Here is an 11,090-nt window from a genome sequence, read left to right as displayed (position 1 = left end):
CAAGATAAGTTATCAGTGTCCCAGACACTCATATCCTTCGACTCCTCATAGTAAAACATTTGCTCCACTTCACCTCTTTATCAGCAGTTCCTCTTATTATATAAACGTAAAAACACTGAACTTTCCTTTCTTCGAACCTTTTGTCATTTCCATTTTGTTCTTGTTAATTCCTCCTCCTCCTCTCACGTTCTTCAGAGTAGTTCCAGCCAACTGTGGTGGTTGACCCCCGGATTCCAGTTATTTGAATTTGTATTACGAAGACATTTGGAGAAGACTGGCAACCGCTTACTCACCAACGTAGGAACCACCGCTGGCATGGCGGCGTGGTAACTAGCGTTACCAGGTGTGTAACGACACACCTGGTAACGGAAAACAACGGTAACATGAAGGACTGTGGAGGCCAGGAGCGGCAGGATAGTCTAGGCCGTCCCTCCGATCATCTAGCCTCGTCCCCCCTTGCCATTCCTCACCCACGGTGGCTTCGAGAGCCTCCGTTGGTACGGCCTCGCAAAACGAGTAACGGAAGCCGTTATTACCTCTAAGGGCCAACGCGTCCTTAAGGAACGCTCTCGGTAGGAAGGTCATACGTGAGACAAAATGGTGTTTGAAGGATCGTGCACAAGTTGCAGCAACAGATGCTTGCAATCATGGCAGAGGTTCAGTAGCGTATTACTGTCGGACGCTTGTACTCAACGTTACAAGTGTTACAAGGGACGCTTGTACTCAACGTTACCAGTGGTGGTGCTGGGGACGCTTGTACTCAGCATTACCAGTGGTGCTGCAGGCGACGCTTGTACTCAACGTTACAAGTGTTACAAGGGACGCTTGTACTCAACGTTACAAGTGTTACAAGGGACGCTTGTACTCAACGTTACCAGTGGTGGTGCTGGGGACGCTTGTACTCAGCATTACCAGTGGTGCTGCAGGCGACGCTTGTACTCAACGTTACAAGTGTTACAAGGGACGCTTGTACTCAACGTTACAAGTGTTACAAGGGACGCTTGTACTCAATGTTACCAGTGGTGGTGCTGGGGACGCTTGTACTCAACGTTACCAATGGTGGTGCAGGAGACGCTTGTACTCAACGTTACCAGTGGTGGTGCAGGAGACGCTTGTACTCAACGTTACCAGTGGTGGTGCAGGAGACGCTTGTACTCAACGTTACCAGTGGTGGTGCAGGAGACGCTTGTACTCAACGTTACCAGTGGTGGTGCAAGGGACGCTTGTACTCAACATTACCAGTGGTGGTGTTGGGGACGCTTGTACTCAACGTTACCAGTGGTGGTGCTGGGGACGCTTGTACTCAACGTTACCAGTGGTGGTGCAGGGGACGCTTGTACTCAACATTACCAGTGGTGGTGCAGGGGACGCTTGTACTCAACATTACCAGTGTTGGTGCAGGGGACGCTTGTACTCAACGTTACCAGTGGTGCAGTGGACGCTTGTACTCAACATTACCAGTGTTGGTGCAGGGGACGCTTGTACTCAACGTTACCAGTGGTGCAGTGGACGCTTGTAATCAACATTACCAGTGTTGGTGCAGGGGACGCTTGTACTCAACGTTACCAGTGGTGGTGCAGGAGACGCTTGTACTCAACGTTACCAGTGGTGGTGCTGGGGACGCTTGTACTCAACATTACCAGTGTTGGTGCAAGGGACGCTTGTACTCAACGTTACCAGTGGTGGTGCTGGGGACGCTTGTACTCAACGTTACCAGTGGTGGTGCTGGGGACGCTTGTACTCAACGTTACCAGTGGTGGTGCAGGGGACGCTTGTACTCAACGTTACCAGTGTTGGTGCAGGGGACGCTTGTACTCAACGTTACCAGTGGTGGTGCTGGGGACGCTTGTACTCAACATTACCAGTGTTGCAGGGGACGCTTGTACTCAACATTACCAGTGTTGTAGGAGACGCTTGTACTCAACGTTACCAGTGTTGCAGGAGACGCTTGTACTCAACATTACCAGTGTTGCAGGCGACGCTTGTACTCAACATTACCAGTGTTGCAGGAGACGCTTGTACTCAACGTTACCAGTGTTGCAGGGGACGCTTGTACTCAACATTACCAGTGTTGCAGGAGACGCTTGTACTCAACGTTACCAGTGTTGCAGGGGACGCTTGTACTCAACATTACCAGTGTTGCAGGGGACGCTTGTACTCAACATTACCAGTGTTGCAGGCGACGCTTGTACTCAACGTTACCAGTGTTGCAGGAGACGCTTGTACTCAACGTTACCAGTGTTGCAGGGGACGCTTGTACTCAACATTACCAGTGTTGCAGGGGACGCTTGTACTCAACATTACCAGTGTTGCAGGAGACGCTTGTACTCAACATTACCAGTGTTGCAGGGGACGCTTGTACTCAACATTACCAGTGTTGCAGGAGACGCTTGTACTCAACGTTACCAGTGTTGCAGGGGACGCTTGTACTCAACATTACCAGTGTTGCAGGAGACGCTTGTACTCAACATTACCAGTGGTGCAGGAGACGCTTGTACTCAACATTACCAGTGGTGCAGGAGACGCTTGTACTCAACATTACCAGTGGTGCAGGAGACGCTTGTACTCAACATTACCAGTTTTGCAGGAGACGCTTGTACTCAACGTTACCAGTGTTGCAGGGGACGCTTGTACTCAACATTACCAGTTTTGCAGGAGACGCTTGTACTCAACGTTACCAGTGGTGGTGCAGGGAAGGGGGGGGGGTGATGCAGCCTACAACATACAACCTTCGCGACGTGATTGGTCATGAAGAACGTTCATTACTGTGAATCAATAACGCCTCAAGACGATTGTATAATCCTGAGCGTCTTCCCCCAGCGCCACTGGAAAATACGTAGCATCTTAATTTGTCTAAATTCCCAATCTGTCACATCCGGTATAGCCTCGTACTGTGTTCCGGGGCCGTGATTGGCGGACTTGAGACGATCATGCTCCGCCCACATGACTTATAAGGACCAATCACGGTGCGTGACATACCGTGTCCTCTGCAGGAGGAATGCACGAAGCCTTCCTGTTGACTAGGAGTACCACACCCTCCGGCTCCCCATACTCACGCAACACAAACCTATATCACCGAAACTTATAACCCAAATCATATATTATATATTTCCCCTCAATCACTAATTACACCACAGGTAAATCTGACTTTATTCTCATTTTCTGACGGGGTTGTGGGAGGTAAATTGTGTCGGAGGTGTTGGTATGAATGAGCTGGCCCAGACTTCAGCCCGCTACATACCGGAAACGAACGGAATGCCGCGTTATATAGGAAGACCCGACTTGAGAGACCAGTATAGTAAGCGATTGAATGATAAAGGAGCGGGAAAGGTGGACCTCGGTACTTTGTTTCCCAAGGAACACCGCAATGCAGTCGCTTTAATACCCATAATGGTGGGTATAGCAGCCAAGCATGGCAACCAGGCTGTTCTACAGCCTGCCAGAGTAGTTCCAAGGTCACTACACCACCTACACTGGTGGTTACTACACTACAATCTTGAGGTTATCTTGAGATGATTTCGGGGCTTTAGTGTCCCCGCGGCCCGGTCCTCGACCAGGCCTCCACTCCCAGGAAGCAGCCCGTTACAGCTAACACCCAGGTACCTATTTTACTGCTAGGTAACAGGGGCATAGGTTGAAAGAAACTCTGCCCATTGTTTCTCGCCGGCGCCTCGGATCGAACCCAGGACCACAGGATCACAAATCCAGCGTGCTGTCCGCTCGGCCGACCGGCTCCCGGTCGTACCAACAACTGGTACCAACACTGGTACAAGGTCACTACACCACCTATACTGGATTTCTAGTTTCATTTGTAACACTGCCAGCAGCCTATACTGTCCTCGTAATGTGTGCAACCCGACCTGGGTCAGGGGAGGTAGACCTTCACCCACCAAAAATATGGAACCTGGTTGTAAATCGACAGGTAGGTCGTGTTTCAGGGGGGAAATCAGTAGGGAAGGACTTAAGATGATCTGTGGGAAGGTAAAGCTCTCAGCCTACTAACTGGAGTCAGTCGTCCTCCCTCGTTTAACTCACTGTACGTAAGTATTAAAGTTCTATTTCCAATGCAAATGTACTGTGCCAAGTTAGGTTAGGGTAAGTTAGGTAGGCTGGGTGAGGTTTAGTAAGACTAACAAGTGTTTAGTAAGGATAAGTTTAGGTTAGGCTAGGATGAGCTTAGGCTGGATTTAGTTAGATTATTCGTGGTTTACATAGGTAAAGTTGCACCTAATGAGGACAGTTTGTGTTCAGTTCGGCTAAGACGGGATTTTCTTAGGCTGAGATTTGTTAAGAGCAAGATTTGTGTCAGGTAAGGTGTATCGGGTTAGATTGGCTTTAGCAGGGTTAGGTTGGGTTTAGAGAGGCTTGGTTTAAATTGAGTTAGGCTAAATTGGTTTTATAGGTTGGCCGAGTTCAGCTTGAGTTAGGCTTGGTTGGACTTTCTCAGGTTTTATTGGGTTTAGGTTATACATTATACACCCATTAGTGTAAAACAAATGTATAACATTGAAACTATGAGATGTATAACATTAGAAGCTATTGATAGTCATCTTCAAAATCTCAAACCAACTGAATCCTATGCCTTTACTGATGGTTCTGTGCAATTAGGCCCTGGTAGAACAGGTTGTACATGTGCAGTACACAAAGGGAATGAAAAGATCATGTCTAGTACACAGATTGAACGACTGGGCAAGCACGACACAGACTGAGCTATTGGGCATTTATCTAGCCACTGAGTACCGTAAGATCAATGGTGGTGGAGTTATTTTCTGTGACTCTAAAAGTGCTCTGCAGTCCTTAAATAACCCATCACAATGTATGTCTGAAGTAGCTTGTAATATTAAATGGAATGTAATTTTTGCCAATGATAATAACTCTTGTATAAAATTTGTGTGGATCCCATCCCATGTTGGAGTTGGAAAACATGACTTTGTAGATAGATTGGCCAATGAGGCTTGCAGGAAAGAAAACCCTGATTATGACTTTAGACTATCTAATGCAATTATTAGAAACATACAAAATAAAGACACTGCTTCAACTTTAAAAGAAATAAGAAATGCCCAGAGACCTGAAAGCTGAAGTATTAAAAGTTATGACAAGTTTTGTAATAATAGGTATTTGTATGGTCAGCACAGTAACCGAACCAGGCAATGTGATGTAGTCATTGCGCGAATTCGCCTTGGCTATAGACACATCTGGCAGGTTAGTGAGGCTGAGCCACTACCAGAATACTCAGATTGTAAACTCTGTGATAAACCTTTAATGCATTCACTAGAACACTATATTGTTGAATGTGAAACCGTAAAAGGTTTTAGACCTGGAATATTGTACCACCAACTGTGTAACTACTTCAGGTGTACTGGACGACATCTTAACAATTTATCCTAAATTTGCTTCTCCATTTTAAAGAATGAAGAACAATTTTATTTATATTATTTTTTAGCTGCATCTCTTATGAACTCATCCCTGACCTTGTGTGGCAGTGCATAACAGAAAGTTGAATTTACATATTCGTAGTGAAACATTGATTGTAACCATGATATATATATGTGCTTCAGCCTACAGTGTAGACCTATTGTCTTGTGAATGATCCTCTGTCCTGTGTGACAGTGAATACCAGCATTATCCTCACTCTAATAAGACTTAATTGAATTCCTCAGATTAGGCAAAATATTAGGATTGGTTTAGATTATGATAGGTTGGAAGCCAGGTAACTTTCTTACACCGCCGAGACTTATTCAATAACTTGAATAAGTTATTCACTGTTCACCGTCATGGGAAAACCTAAACACTTCTCAAAACTTCTCACCATCTTACACTGTCATGGTCATTGCTGACACTGTCATGGTCACTGCTGACACTGTCATGGCCACTGTTGACACTGTCATGGCCACTGCTGACACTGTCTTGGCCACTGCTGACACTGTCATGGCCACTGCTGACACTGTCATGGTCACTGCTGACACTGTCATGGCCACTGCTGACACTGTCATGGTCACTGCTGACACTGTCATGGCCACTGCTGACACTGTCATGGCCACTGCTGACACTGTCATGGCCACTGCTGACACTGTCATGGCCACTGCTGACACTGTCATGGCCACTGCTGACACTGTCATGGTCACAGCTGACACTCATGTGTGTGTACTCACCTAGTTGTGCTTTGGGGGGTTGAGCTCTGGCTCTTTGGTCCCGCCTCTCAACCGTCAATCAACAGGTGTACAGATTCCTGAGCCTACTGGACTCTTTTATATCTACATTTGAAACTGTGTATGGAGTCAGCCTCCACCACATCACTGCCTAATGCACTCCACCTGTTAACTACTCTGACACTGAAAAAGTTCTTTCTAACGTCCCTGTGGCTCATTTGGGTACTGAGTTTCCACCTGTGTCCCCTTGTTCGCGTACCACCCGTCTTAAACAATTTATCTATATCTACCCTGTCAATTCCCCTTAGAATTTTGTAGGTAGTGATCATGTCTTCCCTTACTCTTCTGTCTTCCAGTGCCGTGAGGTGCATTTCCTGCACCTCACCTTACAGCCTGTCCTCGTAACTCATGCCTCTTAGTTCTGGGACTAGCCTATGGCATACCTCTGAACACACACACACACACACAGTGTGTGTTTGTGTGTGTGTGTGTGTGTGTGTGTGTGTGTGTGTGTGTGTGTGTGTGTGTGTGTGTGTAGTTACCTATTTGTAACTGCTGTTTGTGCCTGCAAGATCGAGCACTAGGCTCTTGGACTCCGCCTCTCTAGCCGTCGGTGCTACAAAGCAATGTGTGTGTGTGTGTAGTATATAATATATAAACTTATATAATTGCATAATACGTTACACGATAATAGGAAAGAATGATAACAATTGCAATGGGACTCAGCAGAAGGCGTTGCAAGAGTGTCAGTGTGCAATGTTTCATCTTTTTAATGCCACTACATTGTGGTTTTCTGCAGTTTCCAGGAATAATGACATTTACGCGACTTAGAAAGTGGTTTGTAGAATGTATAACAATATATCTGTGACACATAATGGCAAGGTTGGAAAATATAACTCTCGTTCTGATGTCATTGTTTCGTGGCACACACACACACACACACACACACACACACACACACACACACACACACACACACATCTATACACACACACATCTATACACATCTATACACACACACATCTATACACACACCGCCACCATACTGGTGGCGGTATGCCACCAGGCTCGTCCCGGAACTGAGAGGATTGAGCTACGAGGAAAGGCTAAAGGAGCTGAACCTCACATCCCTGGAAAACAGAAGAGTAAGGGGAGACATGATAACCACCTACAAAATTCTCAGGGGAATTGACGAAGGTGGGCAAAGACAAACTCTTCAGCACGGGTGGGACACGAACTTGACACAGGTGGAAACTTAGTACCCAGATGAGCCACAGAGACGTTAGAAAGAATTTTTTCAGTGTCAGAGTAGTTAATAAATGGAATGCACTAGGAAGTGATGTGGTGGAGGCTGACTCCATACACAGTTTCAAATGTAGATATGATAGAGCCCAGTAGGCTCAGGAATCTGTACACCAGTTGATTGACAGTTGAGAGGCGGGACCAAAGAGCCAAAGCTCAACCCCCGCAAGCACAATTAGGTGAGTACACACACACACACACACACACACACACACACACACACACACACACACACACACACACACACAATCCTGGAGTATGCGGCCCCAGCATGGAGCCCGTACCTTGTCAAGCACAAGACGAAGCTGGAAAAAGTCCAAAGGTATGCTACTAGACTAGTCCCAGAACTAAGAGGCATGAGTTATGAGGAAAGGCTGCGGGAAATGCACCTCACGACACTGGAAGACAGAAGAGTAAGGGGAGACATGATCACAACCTACAAAATCCTCAGGGGAATCGACCGGGTAAACAAGGACGAACTTTTCAACACTGGTGGGACGCGAACAAGGGGACACAGGTGGAAGCTGAGTACCCAAATGAGCCACAGAGACGTTAGAAAGAACTTTTTCAGTGTCAGAGTAGTTAGCAAATGGAATGCATTAGGAAGTGATGTGGTGGAGGCTGACTCCATTCACAGTTTCAAATGTAGATATGATAGAGCCCAATAGGCTCAGGAATCTGTACACCAGTTGATTGACGGTTGAGAGGCGGGACCAAAGAGCCAGAGCTCAACCCCCGCAAGCACAATTAGGTGAGTACAATTAGGTGAGTACACACACACACACACACACACACAACACACACACACACACACACACACACACACACACACACACGCACACATACATACACGCACACACACACACACACACACACACACACACACACACACACACACACACACACACACACACACACACTGAGTTCACGGAAGAGTTTGAGATTACCAGCGAGGAAGTAAGGAAGTGTTTACTAGAGTTGGATGTGACAAAGGCAAAGGCCCAGATGAAATCTCCCCTTGGATACTAAAGGAAGGAGCAGAAGAACTGTGCCTGCCACTCTCCATAGTGTACAACAAATCACTGGTAATAGGGGAACTGCCAGAAATTTGGAAAGCAGCTAACGTAGTCCCGATATACAAGAAAGGGAATAGACAGGAGGCACTCAACTACAGGCCAGTGTCCCTAACCTGCATACCATGCAAGCTAATGGAGAAGATTGTGCGAAGAAAGCTAGTGGAACATCTGGAGCGAAAGAACTTTGTAACACAGCATCAACATGGGTTCAGGGATGGCAGGTCCTGCCTCACAGGGTTACTTGAATTCTACGACCAGGCACGAAAGAGAAGGGTGGGCAGACTGCATATTTTTGGATTGTCAGAAAGTCTTTGATACAGTACCACACAAGAGGCTAGTGAAAAAGCTGGAGATGCAGGCCGGTGTGAAAGGGAAGGTAATCCATTGGATAAAGGAGTACCTAAGCAACAGGAGACAACGAGTCAGTGTGAGGGGTGAGGTCTCAGATTGGCGAGACGTTACAAGTGGAGTCCCGCAGGGGTCAGTCCTTGGACCTATACTGTTTCTGATATATGTAAATGATCTCCCAGAGGGTATAGAATCGTTTCTCTCAATGTTTGCCGATGATGCAAAAATTATGAGGAGGATTGAAACAGAGGATGATAGTAGGAGGCTACAAGATGACCTAGATAGACTGAGTGAATGGTCCAACAAATGGCTGTTGAAGTTCAACCCGAGTAAATGCAAAGTAATAAAACTAGGCAGTGGAAACAGGAGGCCAGACACAGGATACAGAATAGGAGATGAAGTACTTAATGAAACGGACAGAGAGAAATATCTAGGAGTTGATATCACACCAAACCTGTCTCCTAAAGCCCACATAAAAAGAATAACGTCTGCGGCATATGCGAGGCTGGCTAACATCAGAACAGCGTTCAGGAACCTGTGTAAGGAATCGTTCAGAATCTTGTACACTACATATGTAAGACCAATCCTGGAGTATGCGGCCCCAGCATGGAGCCCGTACCTTGTCAAGCACAAGACGAAGCTGGAAAAAGTCCAAAGGTATGCCACTAGACTAGTCCCAGAACTAAGAGGCATGAGTTACGAGGAAAGGCTGCGGGAAATGCACCTTACGACACTGGAAGACACAAGAGTAAGGGAAGACATGATCACAACCTACAAAATCCTCAGAGGAATCGACCGGGTAAACAAGGATAAACTATTCAACACTGGTGGGACGCGAACAAGGGGACACAGGTGGAAATTGAGTACCCACATGACCCACAGAGAAGTTAGAAGGAACTTTTTTAGTGTCAGAGTAGTTAACGGATGGAATGCATTAGGCAGTGATGTGGTGGAAGCTGACTCCATACACAGTTTTAAATGTAGATATGATAGAGCCCAGTAGGCTCAGGAACCTGTACACCTGTTGATTGACAGTTGAGAGACGGGACCAAAGAGCCAGAGCTCAACTCCCGCAAACACAACTAGGTGAGTACACACACACACACACACACACACACACACACACACACACACACACACACACACACACACACACACACACACACACACACACACATATGTATACCACATATGTCATATGTCAGGTCAGGCTACGAGGGGCCTCGTAGCCTGGTGGATAGCGCGCAGGACTCGTAATTCTGTGGCGTGGGTTCGATTCCCGCACGAGGCAGAAACAAATGGGCAAAGTTTCTTCATCCTGAATGCCCCTGTTACCTAGCAGTAAATAGGTACCCGGGAGTTAGTCAGCTGTCACAGGCTGCTTCCTGGGGGTGGAGGCCTGGTCGAGGACCGGGCCGCGGGGACACTAAACCCCGAAATCATCTCAAGATAACCTCAATTAGATAACCAATCCTGGAGTATGCAGCCCCAGCATGGAGTCCATATCTAGTCAAGGATATGACTAAACTGGAAAAGGTTCAAAGGTTTGCCACCAGACTAGTACCCGAGCTGAGAGGTATGAGCTACGAGGAGAGACTACGGGAATTAAACCTCACTTCGCTGGAAGACAGAAGAGTTAGGGGGGACATGATCACACATACACACAGAGTGGTAGACAGTTGGCACAAACTAAGAGAGAAGGTGGTGGAGGCCAAAACCGTTAGTAGTTTCAAAGCGTTATATGACAAAGAGTACTGGGAAGACGGGACACCACGCGCGTAGCTCTCATCCTGTAACTACACTTAGGTAATTACACACACACACTACCACCCCATGCCCACTATTGCCCACTCGCCCCGCCTCAAACTACCCATTTCCCCCACCTATTATGACTCCTAACCACTAGTTTCCATTCCCCAGTGCTTGCTATAATTGTCCCACCTGTCTCCCAGTAACTTGTGTCCAGTCCCAGATCCTTGTCCTAACATCTCTTCCAAGCGCTATACAATCGTAATGGCTTAGCGCTTTCTCCTGATAATCGCCATACCTTCCCACCTGTCTGTCATTACCTTTCCACATCAGCCCCGGCCCCTCTCACCCCTCTCTCCCACGCCCCTTCCATCACGTCCACCAAACTCCTCTTCACTCTGGCTATTGTTTCCTAACCTTTCAAGGCTCCTTTTAACCAGACTTGTCATGGACCTCTCTGACCCCT

The 11,090-nt window shown here is 47.0% G+C and overlaps 1 protein-coding gene across 1 annotated transcript; it reads right to left on the bottom strand.

Annotated features, from left to right (window-relative positions):
• Nucleotides 1-5,813: 5,813 nt before the first annotated feature.
• Nucleotides 5,814-6,119, bottom strand: LOC138370794 (uncharacterized protein C11orf24-like). The gene has a single exon (XM_069335397.1). It carries the CDS (start codon nt 6,117-6,119, stop codon nt 5,814-5,816), a length of 306 nt encoding a protein of 101 aa, XP_069191498.1.
• Nucleotides 6,120-11,090: the final 4,971 nt, after the last annotated feature.

Source organism: Procambarus clarkii, chromosome 33 (assembly GCF_040958095.1).
Source record: "Procambarus clarkii isolate CNS0578487 chromosome 33, FALCON_Pclarkii_2.0, whole genome shotgun sequence".
NCBI lineage: Eukaryota > Metazoa > Arthropoda > Malacostraca > Decapoda > Cambaridae > Procambarus > Procambarus clarkii.
The sequence above is the reverse complement of the archived record's forward strand: the minus strand, read 5'-3'. Positions and strand labels throughout refer to the sequence as shown.